The sequence below is a fragment of the Nelumbo nucifera genome, chromosome 4 (genome assembly GCF_055504915.1).
Source record: "Nelumbo nucifera cultivar China Antique chromosome 4, China Antique-T2T, whole genome shotgun sequence".
Lineage (NCBI taxonomy): Eukaryota > Viridiplantae > Streptophyta > Magnoliopsida > Proteales > Nelumbonaceae > Nelumbo > Nelumbo nucifera.
The window spans coordinates 18,405,821-18,428,469 of NC_142652.1; the positions used below are offsets into that span (position 1 = coordinate 18,405,821).

Consider the following 22,649-nt stretch of genomic DNA (forward strand, 5'->3'; position numbering starts at 1 on the left):
CTAACGTCAAAAATGTCCCTGAAATCACTGCAGGAGAAAAAAAAAGTTAAGAAAAAGATTGCCATAAGTTGGATCTCTTGTCTCCCCAGCAGAAGAACACCCAACCCAAGAATTTCAAGACCAAAGAAATACCTGGGATCAGCACAAAAAAACGAGTAACTGTGACCATGTCACATATCTGAAAAGAATTAACTAGTGGAATCAGGGATGCATTGTAGAATGTGCAGAAGCTAAAGGAAGACAAGGCAAAATGATACTTCAAGACGAAGAAAATTGACGAATACAAACTGCAGCATCATTTGATTCAAGCCTCCATTGCAATGTACTTTTAGATAACCATTAAGCCAGTTACAAAAGTGTTACTAAACTAAGAAGTAAGAACCATGAAATTTCATCAACAAGCAATCAAACTAATAAATTCCCACTTTTACAATAAACCCACTTATTATAATTAGCATTTAAGCATCACTACATCTTTAGTGGTTCTTATGCTTTTTTTGCTCCATTGATTGATTTTGTCACAAGTTGGATGCATAAAGAGAAGAAGAGAGAGCTTTACACACCATCCAATCTGTAGTTTAATTAGCTTCCCTTAAAATATATATAAAAAAAAAAGCCACCCCACATTCCAATTACTCAACAAGCTTCCAATAAATCTCCACAAAACCTCAATCTGCTTCTTTAAACATGAGATGAGCTTCTCATGCAGCTCAGACTTCAGCAACATCAATTGTGGTCGAACTAATAGAATAAGCTTTGACATCAATGGCTTCCCTAAAATGATTTTCGGCAATGCAAGCAATCAAGCAATTACCATGGGGTTAGTGACAATTACCCCTGAACTTTCATTTGCCACAAAGACCCTAATTGACCCAAAAATGCCTCCATCGTTGCACCTCCAATGCTTCTCTCTTGGACCATTAGTCAAAGGATCATATGTGGAATACTGAATACCCAATTCAATTATGTTTGATCCATATGAATCAAACACCTTTATTGCATTCATTGTAATCAACAAATTAGGATCAGGGACTATGATGTATGAGATAAACACAACTTTTCCTTTCTATTTAAGCTAGGTGAATGTTTTAGATAGCCCAACCATTGAAGCCACAACGGTAGAAGCCATAGATGATCGAAACTTCACTGAAACAATGAATTTCTAGGTGGAGATGAGGAGGAAATGGCCACTCTAATTTTAAAAAATTGGCCGAATCATAAATCATTTAACTAAATAAGAAAATGGTAGTTTGGAGATTTAAAAGAAAAAACTTTGAATAGCCAAATGAGAATCTTTTAAGGAGTTAACTAACAGAGTCCTAGCGGGGTGTTTGTCTCAAAGACTCAAAGTGAAAATTCAAGGATCTTTGTTGCAAATGAAAATTTAGGGGGTAATTATCACTGACCCTATAGTACAAGGGAGTCTATGTAATGTACCCTTTTTCTATATGTTAGTACTTCAAATAATGATACATGTCTAATGAGCTTTTGCATGATCTAAACAGTCCGAAACTAGTTTGGCAGATACATGTTTTCTGCACTAGAATAAAATGCGAAAGATATGAAAAGCTTCATTTGGAACTTCCCAAAATCAGTCCGAAATGGACTTCTCATGTCTTTTCAGCGCTCCGGCTTTTGGCGGCTAAATCTTTCACGAATCAAATGAAAATAGACCAAAAATCAGTCTGCCCAACTTGTAAACAGCCAAAAGACAGCGCAAAAAAACACGCCAAATGGGCCCATTATGAACAAAATCTAATCCATGGCACGGACTACCAACATTTTTTCAATATTGAAGATGGCAACACTGCATCCACGTACCAAAGAATCACCTTTGTTTAAGATTGGAAGTTTAAAACCCCCATTAAATACTGATTGCAGGTTAATTAATACTAGGTATTGAAATCAATAAGCAGGAGTCACCTAGCCACATCATGTTGTACAATAGGACTTTTTTTTCTGCATAAATAGTTTCTTTGTTGGCTCTATGTTTCTTAAATTCAGTTGTCTATTACATTAGATCATCATCTAACATAATTAATTGACTGGACAGTCCATGTTGACAACAAAGAAAGAGCAAAAGAAAGAAATTAGAAAAGTAGTTATTCTAACATAGGATAGTAGATTAATAAATCAAATATATTGTAAGAAAATGAGGATACAGAATAAAATGGGTACACAGTTCCCCCAGCGCCAATATTGAAATTCTCCAAGAGTGGGAAGAAATATCTTCTCTGTCAGTTAAGTGACAGAGTTCTACATCCATCTATATTACAGGAGAACATATATACACATTCATCTAAAAAGATCATTGAGCAGCAACTAATAAGGCTACAAGGACCCAAATGATCAAGCACCTGTTTGCCGGTTTCATGTACACAATACCAGAACCTACAATACTATACATCTTGCCTGCACACTGGGCACGACCCATGCCCAATAAGCCACTTGTCAACACACGTCAAGTGAAATGTGTGGTGGCACAATGGCAAGCTTCTCACTGTTTCCCCTACTTCTATATCCTGCAAGTAGGATTACAAGTTAGAGAGAAAACAAAAAGTAACAACAGTAACAAGTATATCTTCGTGAAACCTAACATCTTACACATGAACCGTCTTTATTCGTATGTACCTGCAAACAGATTGTGCAGCACAAATTATCGCCACACTCTGCCTTGTTCTCAACCGTGATTATGTGGTATGGAAGTTTCTTCAATGACTCCATGGACAGACCTCGGAATGCAACTTCACCATAGATATCGTATATCTCATCATAACTTATATTGGCCATGCTCACCTGTTAAATTCAATATTATTTACCCAAATACCAATACCTAAGAGTTGAACTTCAATTGGCCATTAAGGCTTTGAAGGTAGAGATATACACAATGTTAAAACATAAATTTGGTATATACGCACAAGAAAAAAAAAAAACTTCCAAAGCAATGCAAATGAGAAGAGAATCTACTACGATAAGGAAGCTACTATCATGTGGGAGAAGGGGTGTTGGGAAAAACAAAAGTAAGGGGAAAAACTTAGTCAGATACCACTATATGCCTGTTCCTGATAACCAGAAAATACAAGTTATAAGAAAAAGGAAGACATGTAAAATATACAGGATGGATTGTATAAAGTGAAATTGAACCATAGAGTATACACAACAAAAAAGCTACAACTTCTGCCATATGGTATGAAATATAAAACCTCCAACTACAAAACCAACCTTACCAGGCATATCAAGCATCCTATGGAAAAGGAATCATAAGCAAACTCTAGTCCAACTTCCATGAACTATAGAACGTAACTCTCAGAATGCTGCAGATTTACATAATTTATTACAAGGGGAAAATACTTAGAAAACGTATTACTGATAGGATGACCCCCAACAAAACATCAATTGGATATTATTCCCAAGTAACCATTTAAAATAGTTTCTTTTTGTTTGTTTTTTTTTTCTTTTATTGACATCCCCCTACTCATAACCCCCCAACCCTGGTGACAGTGGGATTTGATCCCAAGTATTTGCTACAACCAGCTAGAGACCTTACCAACTGACCTTATTTGGAAAATAATTTCTTTTTGTTGATTAAAAAACCCAACTAGTGGTTAGAATTTCAATTAATAAAGAAGTAAATAAATTCATTTTCTTTTACATTAAAAGTGCATTCCTGAAGTTGAAGATAAAGGGGAAACAGAAGAACTTCTACTGTACTTCATTCATATTTTATACATGAAAAGTTCTAAGTATACAAAGAAGACATCCAAGTATACCATATTTTTAAAAACTGTGTTTTCACTAAACAAGTTTGGTTGGCGAATAACTCTAACATTGAGGGGCCTAGAGATAATGATGGTTTGATAATGGACTGGTGGTCCAAATGTGTAGAAGGGATGCTGAGGACTATTACAGAAAGGAAAAATGAACAGTTATTCTCTGGTTTCTTTGGAATAATAGGAATGAGAATGTGTTAAATAATAATCCCCCCCCCTGCTATTCTTGATAGGGCATTAAATACTTTTTTGGAAATTTATGAAAGCTTAAAATGTAACTCTGGTTACAATTACCAAATTGTGGAGGCCTATTATTTGGAAAAATCAATTAAGGTCAACTTTGATGCTTCCTGTAAAAGTGATGGGTTATGTTTGGTGGCTTGCATTGTGAGAAATCATCTTGGTGAGGTTCTTGATGTTAAAGCCTATAGCATTGGAGCCACCACTACCAATCTGGCAGAAGCGTGGGCTGCCTGGGAGGCCCACAACCTGGTGCTGAATTTTAAAAGGATTTTCCTATAACTATTGAGGGAGACTTGAAGCTTGTCATCTCTTGCTTACAGAAGAACGTTGACCCCCCCCCCCCCGGTGCAGATTGAAGAGCATCATTGAGGGTTGTCTGAAGCTAAGCGAGCTGATGGAACAAGGAGTGGTGTATCGTCATATGTATTATGAATCCAATCAAGCAGATGACTGGTTAGCACGTGAAGCTCAAGATGATTGTTCATGGAGTTCTTTCTTTGGATTTTCTTAATCTTCCTTGGTCTCTAGCTTTTTTTCTGTGATTTTTGGTGACAGTCTATCCCTGTATTGTGAAGCCCCCCTTCTGGTTTTACACACACATACAAAAAAGAAAAATCATCCCAGTGAAATCATATTAGATGGTGGCCCTTCAGCAGGAATATACAAGTAGTTGAAGAAAATATGGTAAAATAACCTGCCAACGGTGGGCTGTAAACATTGTTGGAGCGAACTGTTCTTGTACAAACCTCCCATGGAGGAGCTCCTCTATGAAATCTGCCTGCAAAGCAACAAGATAAAAGGTCAGTAATGAGGTCCAATGCCTTGAAGGCCAAAAGTGACCAAAAGAACATTTCCAGAACAAATGACAATGTAAACAAAAAATGATGACGAGGATATAGAATAAATATATATCATAAGTATTACCAAAACAAATGATGATGTCAACAAAAATTCTTTGTTGAATTTAATTAACTGACCATCGATGATGAACTACGGGAACCAGATCTTTCTGAACACCAATAAGCACGGGATGCTTCCAAAACCTCGACAGATAAAATAGCCCCAGCAACAGCTCCAAGGCCAGCCCCACGAAGGACACCACTCTCAGAAGCCCGACCTGCTAATGCACCAGTAACTGCTCCTGTGAAAGCTCCAGCTGTACATGAAACATATAAATATGTAAGATCAGAGAAAAGAGTCACTGCTATTAAACTAAACGCTTGAGCCCCAAAATCCCCGAACAATCAGCCATTTCTAGGTGCTCACAGTAACAGGGAACCCATCAAAGAGTTGCATGCACAAGGGGCTACACAGTTCATGAACTGCACTGACATCCAAAAATGTTCCTCCTCAGGATACGAGCAGGACAAAAGCACAGCCATAAAAACTGACCATGAACACTAGAGAGCAACAAAATCACTAAAAATCAGTCTAGCAAAATCATTCTCCAATATAACAAATCTTTTACCATCTCTTTACCCCCATCCCTTGCTAGGGCCCCAATAAAAATTAAAAATCTGACTGACTGGCTTCACAATTACAACTTTAAATAATAAAATAGAGCATCAACATCAATGAATATTTACCTATCAGTTAAAAAAGTAATCCACTTGTTGAGTCAAGAAATGGCCAAGCTAATAATCAGCTCCCTACTATGTTTGGTAATTCCAGATAAAAAGGAATTGCTTTTCCTACAATCCTACTCTATGATGTTGATCTAGGGCGCAAGATGCCTCTTTTAGTACTTGGGAGAATAACCATCTAATGTTCATGGTCATCAGCAGTATGACAACCTAAATAGAATCAGAAAAAGTAACAATACATTCTACATTTTGTAGTAAGATATTAAATCTCGTGTTTCCAAGCTATATTTTACAATCCCAGACACAGTGAAACCAATCACTTGTTATGCCATGATGGAAATTTCCAACAAACATGGAAATAGAGGGAAAAAATAAATAAAAATAAGAGAAATAGATGAGATAAAATAAGGGGGATAGAAAACAAACAAACAAGTAACAATTGGGGAAAAAATGGCTTCACTTAAAATTTCCTAAAACATTCAAAACCTCAAGATTACTGAACATCTACATTTTCCATAACCTTTAATCACTTGAATACCCCTCCCCCATTCTTATCTTCTCCTTTGATGAAACTAAATGTGCATTTTTTTCATATTTTTGTTTCAGTTTCTTGTTACCCATAGACAAGAAAATATGTAGTTTCAATTCAATTACCCATTAATCCTACCAAAAGAGCTACCAAGATGCTTCTCCAACTAGGAATCAATGAATGGCGTGGCAGTTAAACAGGTGCACCCAGAAATCGTCATTGTTGGGCAATATCAACTTGGTTAACAGATAAATAAAGTAAAACAAGAAAAATTGCCATAAATATATGATTGGAAGCAACACGTCCAATGTAAGGTTGCCTAGAATTATTAGGTCCAAGCATTAGAGAAGATTCAGAAAATACTATCAATTGGCTAGGAGAAAAATGGTGGTTCTTGTAGACTATCTCGTTAGCTGTCTGAAGCCAGGGATATTCTGAACTAAACCTGTACTTGATTCCCAGGGAACAAAACACAATTGCAAATGGTCTAGCTAAATCTGGTGCTCATCTGGATTATTTATATAGTGATAAATAATCACTATATAAATAATAATAATAATAATAATAATAATGGTCTCCTGCAGGTGGGATTCGATCCCAAGTCTCTGCTATGACCAACAGGAGACCTTACCAACCAGCTGGTTGGCACCTTGCGAAAATAAAAGAATTATTAGGTCCATGTCAAAAGCCCTTGTAATAGATATGGGAGCTCAACCCTGAAATTCTACTTTTCTTTGTTGATCTTTGGGAGAGAAAAAAATGTTGTAACACTGGTAGACTTAAAAAATAATAATAATAATAACCATCATTATACATCACTTCCCAATTGATTTACTAAAGCTAAATGTTGAAGCTTTGCAGAACCCAAGAAGAATATTTCCTTCTGCATGGGCATGAAGTGATTAAAGATGTTGTATCTAAGTTTGTATTTTGAGTTACACATGCTTAAAAACTCGGGTAGGTATTAACATTCTCTCAAAATATAAAAGTACTTCTAAAGAAACCATCAACAATATATATACATACACACATACATATATATATAGAAATCCCTGCTGAAATATTGAGAACTTTTCAAAATCATAATAAGTTTGAAACTAATTAGATCATGAAATGGGTCAGGAACTTTATACAATCCAAAATCACAACCAAAATTATGTGCTTAGAATAAAAGTAAAAAAGGAGAAAAGAACATGCAATATAAACAACACCAATAGAGCAAATATAATGTACAAGATGGTGATATGAACTACATCAATGGGTGCAAAGATGACTGCCTGCCCATGCTTCTGCCTGATGCAACACTTACACTTCCACCAAAAGCACAGCAAGGTTGAGATCCCCATGGGTGTATTCAGGCCCCATGATATCCTTGAGCCCCTAGTGCCAATGACACATGTCACAGACCTAAGTCCCTGCTAGCCTCTCACAAAACCAAGATAAGGATTCATCAACATCAATCCCTTTTTCAAGCTCATTGATTCCAAAGAATTTGCAACAAGTTGTAAATTGTAAAAGGGTTGTTGGAAAAGTTACTGTTGCATGTAGCCATCTTTTCTTTTTCTTTTTGATTAGTTGTTGAATGTAACCATCCTTTCTAATAGGAAAAGCTAAAATGTCTTTAACAGGCTTCACCAAATTCCCATTCAATCACCAAATGCTGTAATGCTTGTAGATATACAACAAGTAACTATAAATGCATCCCTTTCATGTGGTAGAAACTTGAAGATGAAAGTGTCAATGAACAAGGTTAGGTTAAATGTTGGGAATCCGGAAGGGGTATTGAGTTGAAGCAGTGTTTGGAACAATAAAGATAATAGTTGTCATGACACATGTAAAGATTAGTTAGGATATACCAGTAGAGATCCATCCACTGATTAAAACATTTTTTTATCAATAGCATCCACTGATGAAAACTTTGTCAAAGTCTACCACCAAATTGCACATCAAATCTCTTATGACTGTAATGTATGAAGATAAACATAAAAGGATGATATTCAGAGTTTCTTCCCTTTTAAGTTGTGTCCAAAAGCTTTACATCCATTTTTTTTTTGGAAACGGTAACTTTCATTAAAATCAGCAGTTAAAGTGTTAAACACATACACTGTCAACCACTCAGAGCATGAGTGTTGACCCCAAACATTTTTAAAAACTTATGACACAGCCCAAAAAAGGTTTCCCTGAGGGTCCCCTGCTTTGCCAGAGTATCAACCACAGAATTGGCTGACCTCCTTACCCACTTGAAGAATACTCCAGTTTCCCTTGCTAAGCAAAGTATTTCCCTCATTTGTTGTGTAAAAGTCCATCACCCAAGATTTTTGTCTGCAGCCATCCTGTTAACAGTTTAGAATCTCCCTCCACCTCAAAGTTTTGAAATCCCCATTGCTTGGCCAGCCTCAAACCTTGTAGTAGGTCCATAATTTCAGCCCTCAGAGAATCTCCCACACCTATGGGCCCAGAGTAAAGTGCTATCAGCCCCACCTCAAAGTTTTGCATCCATTGTCTCTTTCCTTGTTTTTCTTGTTTTTATTTAAATAAGTTCTTCATTATTCGTCAAAAGGATACAATAGTCAGTACTCAGTAGCCCTTGCTCATCTCAAAACCATCATTTCAGCCTTCAATTTTTCATCTTCTTGAAACTTACATTCGAAAGTAATGATGCTTTGTTTCATAAAAAAAAAAAAAAAAAACGAATGTAATGATGCTTTGCATCGCCATACATAGACATTGTTTTGCTGATCATATAGACATACAAACTAGTTAAGCCCTTGACCAAATTTTAAGAAAAGAAAGTCAAGTTCATACTTTTCTGTTGGTCTATATGGGCCACCATTTGGTTGTAACAATGGGCCAACAATTAGGTTTTCAAAAATCTACACGATCCTAATAGGCCTAAAATGTTAACAGTAAATGTAAATTGAATAAGTCATTGAATTGAACACCACTAGCTTGGTCACCTCCAAACCAGCAATTTATCTAGCCAAACTTCGATCTGAGCAGTGTGGGCAATCCTGGATTATCAGGCAATGGAAAGTGCATTTAAGGACAGCAATGGTGTGATTTTAGCTTTATGCATGGAGGACTATGGGTCAAGGTATCTCAATAAAGGCCAAGTTGTTTGTCCTTAACCCAGTGTTTTAAACGCGCAAGGCGCAAAAAAAAAAAAAGGCGCAAGGGCCAATTTGTACCTGAGGCGCAAGGTGCAAAGTGAGGCATGTGCATTTTTAAGCAGGGCACAAAATTACAAAAAAAAAAGTCAGAAAATTCATAAAAGATGCCAAAATTTTTTAAAAAAATTGAAAAATATTAAACATAATGTTAATAAAAATATAAACTTAAATTTTATAATAAATGTTTTAAAAAACCTATTATCTAAAATTAAAATACATAAGCATAACATGTAAAGCATATTCAAATGAAAATTTAAAAATAAAAGCAAACATATAAAGCATTTTCAAGCATGTGAAACCCACAATCTCTTTTTTTCCTTAACTGCATTGCTTCAAGTAGCTTGTGATGTAAAACATATTGCATTCTTGATTCTATGAGTCACCTTTGTACCATGCCCTTCGAGGCAAGCCCGAACAAGTCTATGTTAGGGTCTGAAATTCTTATTTCTCGCATAAAAAATAATGATTGTATAACTTTCATTGCCTTTTAAGAAGATATTTTATTGCAATGAATGAATAAACAACATTAGCAAATAGGGGGTTCCCGGAGCTTCGGCAAGCGAGCAAAGTGTACTTCCTCTTTGATTTGGGACCCAGTGGTGGAAAGGCTGGAAAGAAAACTAGCTTCTTAGAAATCCAAATATTTAACTTTGGAAGGCAAGATCACTCTCCTCAAAGGCTCTCTTAAACCTGCCCTCCTACTTTCATTCTCTCTTTCCTATTCCATCAAAGATAGCCAATAAGCTGGAAAAGATCCAAAGAGATTTTTTATGGAAGGGTTGGGATGAGGAGAAAAGAATACACCTGGTCAATTGGAACCAAATTTGTTCTCCCAAAGGAAAGGGGGTATGAGGATTAAAAAATTGAAGATATTGAATGAAGCACTCCTTGGTAAATGGATCTAGAGGTTCAGAACAGAGAGGGAGAGTTGGTGGAGGAAGTTGATAGCAGCTAAATATGGTACAAACAGAGGTGATTGGACAACCAGACCTAGTAGTAACTCCCTAGGGTGCTCTCTGTGGAAGATCATGGAGTTGTACCCTCTGCTGAATAGGGATCTGGTTCAGAAGGTGGGAAATGGTCAGCACATAAATTTCTGGAAGGATATTTGGTGTGCAGAAAGGCCTTTGGCACAGTTGTTTCCTCAGCTATTTGGCTTGGCTGATAACCAAGATGCACTGGTGGCTGAGTGTTATGAAGTTTCAAACAATTCCATAATCCGGAGTCCCTCATTTAGAAGAAACTTTCAGGATTGGGAATTTAATCAAGTAAAGGAGCTATTTGAGCTACTATCAAATCAGAACATAAACCTATTGGAAGATGACAGATGGAGTTGGACCTTTGCCAAAGTTTTGGAAGGTGATGACAGACCTGGTTTTCCAGTTGCTAGTATTTGGAATGCGACTACTCCTACCAAAGTAAATGCCCTTGTTTGGGCTGCTGCTCTGGATAGGTACCTCACCAAGAAAAGCCTGCTGAGGAGAGGAATGCAGCTTCAAGACCTGAGCTGTATGTTATGTGGTCAACAGGAAGAGGATAACAATCGCTTGTTCCTCCACTGTTCTGTTTCAATGTCTTTATGGAATCACTATCTTTCCATGATAGGGGTCATGCCAAAATATGTGCTGGATGTCTGGATCTGATGTGGTGCTGGGACTGTTTAAGGCTTTCCAAATTGGCCAATTTGGAGATCAATTCCTGCAGCAGTTATTAGTACCATATGGGAAGAGAGAAACAACAGAGTATTCTAGAACAAGGCCAAAAGAACAGACAGCCTCATCTCTAATTCTTTTGGAAAAGTGGTGTCTTGGACTGCTTCTGTTAATGGTCTCCAAACTAGGGAGTTTGGAGCCCAGCTGAATTCGAGAAATCTCTTTGAACTGTAATGTATTTCGGGTTCTTGGGCCAGCCTTCTTTCCAGGGGTCTGTTTGTATCCTTCTCTATATTCTTAATAAAATTGGAGCTTTTCAAAGAAAATTCCCATTATTTTCCATTACACTTCATTTTTTCTTCAGTTTTCATTTTTTTTTATTGTCATGTTATTTTCAAGGTCAATCTTGCTTCCTTTATCACTTTCTTTTTTTTTTAATTTGCATTTTAGAATGTCAATGACTCCAATAATTTGAACATTGATGTAACTTTACATGTTTCTTTTTTTTGTCTTATAACTTATTACTCCAATGTTTTTTTCACTCTAAATATTGGAGACATCAGTGACTTGGAGCTTTTTTAGTTAATTTTCACCAATTTAATGGGCTAAAAAGAAACATGTATATGGATTAACTCACTGTTAAATTAGAAATTGAACTTGAGCATATTATCCATCAGTGGCAATGCACCAGTGGTAAAATTATCTGTAATACTTATGTATATGATGGCCATACCACCATTGGTTGGTGATGGGTAGAAAATCAATTTTTTAATTTCCTTAAGTTTATTTTCACATTTTTACCATTAAATCAGGAAAATATTAAAATTTATTATATGACTCGCAAAGTCACAATTGATTTCAATTTAATGCCACCCCACCACCACCAGGAAAAAAATCAATACTATAGTTCTCAGAACTTTGTCCATAATTAGTTTTATTCAGGCATCACTATTTGCACCATTCCAAATACAAGGACATTTCAATTTTACAAGAGCCAGCATAACCAAGCCAGTTCAGCTTCACAAAAATCATCCTGATAAGTTAATTTTCACCATATTAATCCTTCCTGAGATAACTGCCTACCATCTTTACTCTGTAAACGCAGCAAAAAATCAAGCACTCGCAAATCTTGCAATACTACTGCCTGGTTCATATTAGCTAACCTCTCATTTATGAAAACATCCATCCTGATAACTTACATTAGTAACTGTGCTACAAATTGCCTCACAACAGGAACATATTACAATTTTTTTTTGATAAATTACAGGAACATATTACATTCTTCTTTGGACAATGTGCCGTTTCAAAGGTTACCCATACAATAAATTTGATCCTCAAGGTGAATTAGCATTCGATACAAAAAATAAGTTTGTGGATGATTCTAAAATAACACTTTGTTGAGGAAAAAGGAAACACAAAATAAAATGATAATAATGAAACTAGGAACAAGAAACAAACGCCCATTCAGTGATCTTCCACCACTCCTAATCATGAAAATGAAACAATGTCACGACACATGTGAATTTCAAACAAAAAGAAGCAGAAAAAAAAAATGTAAACAGAATTCGAACTTTACTGTACATGGAATTCTTCAGCCAAATTAAACTGTCAGTGCAAAAGATAATAAAATTACCTAGAGCGAAAAGCCCTGTAAGAGCTCCGGAGATGGCACCGACGATCAACCTGGGAATAAAATAATGAATTCTATTATCTCCGCCGTCAATGCCCCCTTCATCACCGCCCGACATCGCTGGAAAATAGGAAAGAGGCGGCGACGCTCGTCTTGCGTCGGGCCGAGAACTGCCACAGGAAGCACAAACGCCAGAACCGTTCCGGAATCCACTACAGGTGCAGTAAGGAACGACTTCCATTGGTAGAATCAGACACCTCAACCCTTAATTTTGGGGACTGACGGATGATAAGCACTAATTCCTTCACGTCGATGGCCACAGACAAAGAACATTAGAACATGGATTGGTCTGCCCTATATTTTAGGCCAATGCGTCAGCAACCATTACAAGCAGACCTACCTGCAACCGGAAGTTAGGGTTTCTCGAATGGAGGGAAGGTACGAGGGGAAAATAAATGAAAAAGAGGCATCCATCTAACAGCTTTGCACCAAAAACAATATAAATTGACTAGAATGCCCATTTATCCATTAATAATTAATATGTTTCTTTCTCTTTTGCTAGTTCCAATTATTTATAAAGGGCGTGAAGCATGATTAAAAGAAACTTTTTTATTAGGCAATTTAAGTGACAAAAATACCTTTTTAACTTTTATCTCAAATGTAAACTTACCCCCAAAAGAAGACTTATTCACCGATTCAACCAATACGGGAGATGCTCCTAATGCACGGTGGATGTGCATGTGAGGCGCCCATTTGTGAGAAGCAGATCTCGGGAAGTTGAAAGAAAATTTTTTGAATTTATGAAAAATTTAAAAAAATAATATGATTATAATCGTGATCTGAATCTGACGTGGCAAAAACAATTTCGATGTCGCAGCTAACATTATCCAAATATCCATTCTTCTATTTATATCCATCCTGTTAGGATGCCAGCCATATAATAATGATTGATATCTATCCCATTCATTTTCAACCGTCCAAAATTTGCAAAATTTAGCCGGTCGTTGCAGCTTCTGCAGTTCCAATACTGTAGGTCTGGACTCTGGAGTTACACTTGTCCCCCCACCCCAACTTATAGAGCCTTGATGTTCAACCCAGCTTGGTCCGGTTCATGGAGACAGTGTGATTTGAGAAAATGGTTTGAAATTTGAGAAATGTGTGGTTTGTGAAGACATCCTTTCAGCAATATTATGTTGATGTGGTATAAGCCATACAGCAGCAACCAACAATGGTCCCAACATTAATTAAATCAATACAGCACCGTTTTTCAAAAAAAACCTATAAGAAATTGAAAGATATCAAGCAAGCAAGGTGATCTCTATCTAGAGATGACAATTTTTTTCATTCTTGACTGGTATTCGATTTCCTCAACTCGATGGCTTTGGAGATGGAAATTGGAGATTTTTTTGGTGAGGCAAGGGACGGTGATGGGAATTAATAGGGATCCCCAATCGGGGTTAGGGTCGGGGTTGGGGATAGGGAATGAGATCCCCCGCCCCAACCCTGATTATATATGATATTATTTATATTATATATCAAACTATATTTAAAATATTATTTATATTTTAATATTTTTATTAAATTTAAATTTAAAAAAATACTATTAACTAAAAAATTTTGGGGATTTGGATCCCCATATGGAACTCATCTCCGTTGAGGGATCACGGATGGATGACAACTTTTATCTTCAACAGGGGTCAGAGTCAAGAATGGGGATTTATTCCAAAATCGGGGCTGAGGACTGAGAATATAATCCCCTTCACCAAACCTGCTCCATTTCCATTCCTATCCCTGTTTGATATGTTTGTAAAACAGAAATAGATAGTAGAAACTGAGAAAAGCTATAGCATGCATGAAAAGTAACAAAGAAGACTAAAAAGCAGGGTGATGAAGTTAATAATATTGATGATAATGAATTCCCTCCTGAACGATAGAAGCTAGCTGATGAACTGCTGGAGTTGTATATGCATGAAAAGATCTTGGGTGATGATGAATCATTTGAGAGATATCAGATTTGCTCCTCACAAAATTTGCATTGAGAATATGTAACATACTTGATGTTATCATAGGCACACGTTCTGTGAGGAACAAATCCAAATTCTAGTTAATGTCTTCACTAAGAAGATGAACAAGGTGTGGGACATGAACAACATGATGGATATCCTATCAATAGGAAAAAGGCTTCTTGCCAATCACTTTTCAAGTGAAAAAAGAAAAGACTATGATGAGGTATGGGCCGGACAATGGCGCATGATTTGTTAATGGTAAGCACCTGGTTCTTATTTTAATTTCTTTCTTTCATTGCTTCATAACACCTGGTACTTGTATATGAAGCGTGGGATCGTTGCTTAAATCATCTATCGGCTACCATTAACGAATTGACCATTTGGGTTACTGAACACTGGATTAATACCACCTTACACGTATTCTTAAACAAGTTGGTAATGTTGTCTGTTGAAAGAAGGAAATAATATATGGCTGTATTCCTTAAAATCGATTTCGTTGCTTATGGGAGTGTTTCCTTTGGCGCAAAAGGATTCTGATAGTTGGCCTCTATGATATAATAATTCTTAGCCTTGGCATTGAGTGCATTCACAGCCCAAACCAGATATAGGGCCCTGGACCTATGTGCATGGCACGATACGGCATAGTGGGCGTGTGCACATATATCAGTCCAACCCGGCTCGGTCTAATGCATTCGTATAATGATCCAGATGCATTTTCTCCACATGCATCAAATACATGGGAAGATAAATCCAAGAGAAATGCTCTATGTTAGATTTAAACCGTTAAAAAAATAGAGTTGACAAAAACCAGATAGTATTAATTTGAATCACATAAAGACCAGATCAAAACAAAGTATCAACATCGGTAAACTACCAAAATGAGAATAAGAATTACCTAACAAAGGTTTTGAAATTAAAGAATGGATGGAAGTGAAGCGTAGGAAGAAGATGGGAACCAAACCAAGCACCCGTCCCGTCAGTGGAGCAACACTAGCAATAAGCTAGAGGGGATCTTCAAGGACCAGTTTTGCCTCGAAATGGCTGGTCTGCTGCGAAAGCGAAACTTGTCAGGCATGGCATGAGAGAGCGACATCAATCGAAACTAGACTTGGCAATTGGGTTGGATGGGTCCGGTTCGAATTGGGTGAAGACCCTTTGGGTTGATTTTGGGTCGGGTTGAATTTCGGATTGGGTTATCATATGTTAGACCCTAATCTTAAATATTCAGGTTAGGGTTGATTTATGGGTCAATTCGGGTCATCTCAAAAAATATCTGATATTTAAAAAATAAAGAAAAACTACATAAAAATGTCAAAATTAAAAGAATTAACCTTAAAATTCCAAATATAAAATAAAAAAAATTAAACATTTAACAATTTAAAGAATAAACAACAAAGAGTAAAGACTAAATACAAAAAATTAAAGAGTGAAAACTTCTAACAATGCATAAATAATCCCAATTAGACTTGACAATTGAGTCAACGGGTTGACCCATGACCCAATTCCACCCAATTTTTCTGGGTCGGGTCTAGTCATTCTCACATTCAAATAGTTAAATATGAAAGCCTAACCCTATTTTTTTAGGTTGAATTGGTTCGGATTCACGGATTGGATCAACTTTTTACCGGGTCTAATTGAAATCCAATGCTGATGCACCCACCTCCAGGCTCCAGCTGGGTTTGCCACTCTCGAGTCTCGAACCAATCAAACTCTCAGCAGTCAGGAGTCAGGACTCCGCTTAACTTGTTGCTAAAAGCAAATTAGATCTACCTGTGCATCACCAAATCGTGAGAAGATCGATTTCATGAACTTTAACTTACGAGCTTAATTATGGAGCTGGACGCCTGGACCTCAAGAAGGCCTCGTTACAAGAAAAGGATGCGATGCTTGGTGTTGGTGATGAGCTTAGCAAACATATGTCATATAATATGCCATTTGGGTTGTACGGGACCAGCCCACGCCTACATAAGTCCAAGCCCAAGCCTACATATGCCTGGGCCTGGGCCGGGCCTATAGTTCCTATGTGTAAAATACAAAATATATAGCATTTTATATTATGTCATATAATATGCATATGAATTCATTTTATACTTATAAATTAAAATATTATTTAATATGTATTTTGGGTATCATGCTATAATATTTATATATAAAATATAACAAAATAATATATATTGGACCCTGACGTGACGGCTTGAGGATGGGTAGCACAGCCCAATTTGGTCTCCAGCCCATCGGGTTTCACCAAATTTATGGAATACATAACTGATAACCCCATGCAATATTGCATGGGTTTACTTAACGATATAACTGACGTAGCCTTAAACAACGTTCGTCTGGTCTTCGTCTCTCTTTCTTCTCGCCCTCAGCGACGCGAAAAAACAGATCTTGTACATGCAGAGTTGCAAAGCTAAGGCCTTTTTCCTTTCTATTTAGATATGTGCAGAGCTAAGGCCTTTAAACTGTATTATCAAGTCTTCTCTTTAATATATCTTATCGTCATTCAAGCGATCGAGCGTCTCCATTTTGTATTATAATTTGTTAATCCGGGATATCTACGACGATGGGCAGGGCTGGATTGTTTCTGCTTCCTATTCTAGGGTTTCTCTTCCCTGCTGTTCAATCGCTTCGTTTCGATCTACAATCCGGTCACAGTAAGTGCATCGCAGAAGATATCAAGAGCAACACCATGTCGGTCGGGCAGTATAACATCATTAATCCAAACGAGGGGCACCCCTTGCCCGATTCACACAAGGTTACCGTTCGAGTAAGAAGATTTCGAATTCAGATTTTCGATTTTCTTATGCAATTAGGGATATTTATTTTGGGTTGAAGTGAATATGGTGATGGGTTTCTCAGGTTACTTCCACTTACAACAACAATTATCATTTTGGGGAGAATGTGGAATCTGGACAGTTTGCTTTTACTGCGGCCGAGGCCGGTGACCACATGACATGTTTTTGGGCTCCTGAGCACAAGCCCCCGATTACAATGACGGTTGATTTCGAGTGGAAGATCGGAATTGCTGCCAAGGATTGGCCTGACGTAGCTAACAAAGAGCAGCTCAATGTAAGAAATATCTGCTCTGTTTATATCATTTTCTTTTCCACTTCTTTCACGTTTTTCCTGTTAAACGAGTTCGTTGTTTTGCTTCATTTAATTTGTTCAACGAATACCGAATCTCTGAAAATTTTGTACCTTCGACGAAAGTGAATGTGGCTGGGTGTGTTGCTAAAAAATTGAATCGCTGATTAAATTCTAAGATGCTAGCACGTAGGCAACCAATTGAATCCCCCTCTTGGCCTGAAGGGGAAAAAAATATATTGATAAACAATAACGAAAGGGAGATAGGGAGTCTTATTTCCTGGAGCATATATTCCTCCATGTCGAATTAATTAGGAATGTCTGGTAAGGGATTTGGATGTTGTTGAAGTTTTCAATGTAAAATTTAGCTCTAAATAACCGTAGTATATTTCACTCTGATATAATCAGACTAATATGTAGTTAATTGGTAAAGAGTTGGTGATGTGAATTTCCGGCCACGCCCAACAATTTAGGTTTCAGAGCTGAGACTTCCTATGCGCATACAGGGTGGCTTGGTCCGTGTTGAAGTGCAGAGGGGATTGCCTAGGGGAAGGAACAAGGTGGCTCTCAAATTGAAACTACTGGGGAACCCTACTATTCTATTCTAGGTATTCTTTTCAGCTGAGGACTAATAATGTCCTCTATTACTGAACTCTTCTTTATTCATGGAGTATTGGATACAGGATAGGCAGAAAGGGCCTCATGTGGTGGCACCTTTTCAGTTTTCACCTAATAGAGAGTAATCATCAGAATGTCCACTTTATGGCCGTGCCCTAATAAAGGACTCGTATCTTCCCTTTAGAACAAAACGTTGGTTAAAAGAGTGATTTTAGCTTACTTTTGAAAGGATTTTCTGAAAAGGTATTCCTTTTCGAAAAGTTGTGTGGTGCCCGAGTTCACACCTCCGCCCCACAGCACATCCCTGCCGTGTATTGTGAATATCTCCGGATGATAGTACTAGTTACGATGATGTCATCATCGAGAGATGTTCCCAATATGCGGCGGGAATGTGCTGTGGGGCGTTGTGGGGCGGAGATGTGGTGGGATACCCATTTTTTTAAGAGTTCATATCTGCTCCTCACACCAACCTCACAGCAGCTATCAACATCTCCCATACTTGTATGTTTTTGTTCATAAGAGATGTTCCAAATACAAGGTGGGTTGTGACTGTGAAATCAGTGTGAGGAGCAGATCCCAATTCCTTTTTTAACTGAACCCAAATTTCCTCACAACACTTCCAGCCGTGTTACATCTTCCCATTAATGAAAGCATACAAGTGCGGAGAATCGGAGCTGTTCCCAATGCACAGCTGCAATTATTGTGAGGACACTGTGAGTACAAGTTTTGTGAAGATGAAATCTGATCTCTTTTCAAATTTCAACTTTCCTTTCTTGATTCTGCCATGCAGTCAATCACCAGGCCTGTCTCCTCCACCTATAGACCACGTCCCATTATCATTGGATGGGCACAGCTGCAATTATTGTGAGGACACTGTGAGTACAAGTTTTGTGAAGATGAAATCTGATCTCTTTTCAAATTTCAACTTTCCTTTCTTGATTCTGCCATGCAGTCAATCACCAGGCCTGTCTCCTCCACCTATAGACCACGTCCCATTATCATTGGATGGGCACTGTAGTGCTGGTTTAAGAGACTTGGTTTGACCTAATAGTTCTCTTAATTTGGAGCAGTGTTACATGGACTCTCCTAAATGGATGACGTGTCTATGTTGGACACATATTGGACTCTGACACTCCATGAATTCTTTATGAACACTTTTATGTGACATTTTTTTCTTTTCTCCTTGCTTATTCAACATAGATGGACAACTCTGATATATGTACAACGAATGCCATTTTTCCTATAAAATGTTGTTAAGTAACAAAAATACTCTTTTCAGACCTTTTCTACAAGTTTAATGCTAAAAATAACAAAATAATGGATTATTTTAATAGATTATACTTTTTCTATAGACACTTTTGTGAATCCTTGTTTCTTTGTCTTGCCAAGTTGGATTCCTGGATATGTGTTGAATTCTGGTTCCCATGTCCATGTAGAACTGCTTTGAAGACTTCCCAGCTCCTCTTGCAGTGACATGAAAATCAGACTGAGTCTGACTTGGCAATAGAAGAGACACGGACTCTGGTACATCCAAAATCAATATTTACTATTAGAAAAAGTTTCCATATCTTTTTTTTTTATCGGTAACAATCAAATTTTATTAATATGAATAGAATACATATACAAGTTTGCAAAAGGAGAAAAGTAGAGCACTACATATAGTAAAAAGTTCCCATTCTTGTAAATTCTATCTCCATAAACCAATAGATGATTGCTTGAGTTTGTCTCTGTTAACTAGAAACATTCTGTCAAAACAAATGGAACCTATTATAATAAACAAGAAGTATACCATACAAAGAAGTCTCCTCAAGTGTCCGAATCTGATGGTTGTTTAATGCAGAATTTGTATCCATTTTAGAAGAGTCCATACAACACTGGTCCAAGTGCCATATCTGCCCTCTCATACATGTGGGTTGAGCTTAAAAAATGTGCAACAGGAATCAAGTATTTTTTGTGGAACTTTGCAATTAAAATGGTATGTTTATGATGATGCATTTGTCCTTGTTGATCTTACCTAGCTTCTATTGTTATTTTCTAATTTTATTTCTTAGTGCATCAGATTGTGGTAAACCAACTCTGCATCCCTTATCCTGTTTTAAATTACAGATGAATTGTGCAATTTGGTCATTTTAATATATATGTGTTCATTATGTTTGCGTCAAGTACAAGTTAGTTTTAGGTTTTGTTAAGGAATTTTGTCCTATTGAATCTAGTTGCAAATTTGTCAAAGCATAGCCCAAACGATTGTCTTGAGTTCAAAAGGAGTATTTGCTCCATTCTTCCACGTCGTTGAGTTGTTCAGATGAGATGAAGAAATCCTAGATAAGCTTTTGTGCACATGAACATGTAGCATTTAGAGTTTAAGGCCTAGGAAGCAGATCCCAATTGGTATTAGATATAACCTGCCAATGGATTAGTCACTGGATACTGTTCAACATTTTTTTTGGCACAAAATAATGTTCTCAGACTTTAACCTGTGTTTTCACAGTTGTCAGCCTGAGATTTTATGATTGTACAAAGAAAGCAATGGTGTTGAATTACTAGTACCTGTCATATAGGATTTCTCCACTGTGGTGCCCGGATTTGTTTAATATTACATTGACCTATAAGCATATTGGAAGAATGAGGGGCTAATATCAAAATGTATTGTTATATGGGGAGTTATCCCAAACATCATCATGATACTGTTTAAGGAGGTTAGAAGATGTTCTTCGAAACAGTAGAAAAGGTTTGTTTGGGGGATATGAAGAGGAGAAGGTCTAGCACCTTTTTCTTGTTTTGTATTTGGATTGAACATAACCATCCTAAACATGTAACTATTGTATTCTCTTCAAATAAAAAAAAAAATACAGGAATTCTTTTAGATGGCACAAATTGATCTGTACCATTCAAATAGAAGGGGCTAGGGTTGGAGGGAATAGGGGTACATGGATATTGCCCAACATAGCAAAGGCAGTTTGCATGTTTTTTCTTAATAGATTCATTCAGCCTTGGGCACAGAAAAACAATTGCATTGCATTCATGGATGGGCTTGCCAAATCTGGGTTCCAATGGTATGATATTTAGTGGAATTAATCTCTGAATCCCATGCAATCTGCTCTTCTACCTCTCATTTTAGTCTTCATTTTTGTATTTCCAATGGGCATCTCTGTCATCCACCTGGAGGGGGGAAATGCAATAGGACAGATAGGTTTGCCTAGAAGGTCACCTACAGTTTCTGTATAGATGACCTCTTCTATTTCAACAATGTGGGGGAATGATATGGTAGATATAAATTGGCCATCAGATAGGGGATCTTCTAGATTGGCCATGAGTTAACTTCTCTATCCATGTTAACTCCATAACAACCATCTATGTGAACTGAGTACCTTCTCATGGACTTGGAGATCAGCAAATAACATGGTTGGTGCACTACATAGAAAAGGGATGAACAGAAAGATTTGACATTTTTTTCTTTTCTCTTTTCCAGATCATGTTGACTTCTTTCATCTTTGATCTGATTTGGACGTTATGTTGATTTGGGTAATGATTTCTACCACATTCTCAGAATTGATGATTTGGTTAATTTATTGTTTAATTACCTAGATTGTCCTTGAATGTTGGGAATGTTCCCCTTGTTAATTTCAATGGTGTATCCTCTTTACTCTTTTTAGAAGTGTTCTGTATTGGCATATTTGGAGAAATCTTGTCAATTACCAACATTAATAGCCTTCAAGGTTGGAATCCAATTACTGTTGTTTTCTTGTTTAGGTGATGGAAGTAGAGCTGACGAAGTTGGAAGACACTGTTGAATCCATTCATGAGGAGATGTTTTATCTCCGTGAGAGGTAAGAAATATGGAATTTTTCTCTTTTCTCTTTTTTCTGTAGATAGACAATTGTTCTTGATTTCTTTCACACGAGTAATGTTTTATTCCATATGCTATTCTATTTCTACTATATGCTTGTTCATTTGTTTATTTTTTTTTCTTCTGGCCTTCCAGGGAGGAGGAAATACAAGAGCTGAACGGAAAAGCAAACTCCAAAATGGATTGGTTGACTATTTTTTCACTCATGGTGTGCTTATTAGTGGCAGGCTTGCAAATCTGGCATTTGAAGTCCTTCTTTGGGAGGAAAAAGCTCCTTTAGATCTGTTATAAATGGTTTTTACAATTTTCCCTATTTTTCCAATGGTGATATATCTTTTTGATCAATTGAATAGGCCAGAAAAAAGCAGACATTTATAATTTGAAAATATGTACTATGTTCGATTCACAACCCAGCTTCATTTTCTACAATCTTGATCCTAATTGGGAAGGTGCATGCTGAATATTGACCATGTTTAACTAGACAATTTGGAATTTGACGATACTAGACCGTGGTTGA

General features: G+C 37.0%; 2 protein-coding genes across 2 annotated transcripts; one reads left to right on the forward strand and one right to left on the reverse strand.

Annotated features, from left to right (window-relative positions):
• Nucleotides 1-2,121: 2,121 nt before the first annotated feature.
• On the reverse strand, nucleotides 2,122-12,968 carry LOC104598070 (NEP1-interacting protein-like 2). The gene is made up of 5 exons (XM_010259967.3): nucleotides 12,581-12,968; nucleotides 4,991-5,169; nucleotides 4,708-4,791; nucleotides 2,632-2,796; nucleotides 2,122-2,522 (listed from the first exon to the last, which is right to left on the reverse strand). The coding sequence occupies exons 1-5, from the start codon at nucleotides 12,816-12,818 to the stop codon at nucleotides 2,400-2,402; spliced, it is 789 nt and encodes a 262-aa protein (XP_010258269.1). The 5' UTR covers nucleotides 12,819-12,968; the 3' UTR covers nucleotides 2,122-2,399.
• A 3,932-nt stretch (nucleotides 12,969-16,900) lies between these two features.
• Nucleotides 16,901-22,588, forward strand: LOC104598069 (emp24/gp25L/p24 family/GOLD family protein). Its single transcript, XM_010259966.3, has 4 exons — nucleotides 16,901-17,350; nucleotides 17,443-17,652; nucleotides 22,036-22,112; nucleotides 22,268-22,588. The coding sequence occupies exons 1-4, from the start codon at nucleotides 17,147-17,149 to the stop codon at nucleotides 22,410-22,412; spliced, it is 636 nt and encodes a 211-aa protein (XP_010258268.1). The 5' UTR covers nucleotides 16,901-17,146; the 3' UTR covers nucleotides 22,413-22,588.
• The last annotated feature ends 61 nt before the right edge of the window (nucleotides 22,589-22,649 follow it).

Coding starts and splice junctions, on each gene's coding strand:
- LOC104598069 (XM_010259966.3), top strand. CDS start 17,147: ATGGGCAGGGCTGGATTGTTTCTGCTTCCTATTCTAGGGTTTCTCTTC. Junction 17,351..17,442: donor CACACAAGGTTACCGTTCGA/GTAAGAAGATTT, acceptor TGGGTTTCTCAG/GTTACTTCCACTTACAACAA. Junction 22,113..22,267: donor ATGTTTTATCTCCGTGAGAG/GTAAGAAATATG, acceptor CTGGCCTTCCAG/GGAGGAGGAAATACAAGAGC.
- LOC104598070 (XM_010259967.3), bottom strand. CDS start 12,818: ATGGAAGTCGTTCCTTACTGCACCTGTAGTGGATTCCGGAACGGTTCT. Junction 2,797..4,707: donor TTACAGCCCACCGTTGGCAG/GTTATTTTACCA, acceptor TGAATTTAACAG/GTGAGCATGGCCAATATAAG. Junction 2,523..2,631: donor GCTGCACAATCTGTTTGCAG/GTACATACGAAT, acceptor TCCTACTTGCAG/GATATAGAAGTAGGGGAAAC.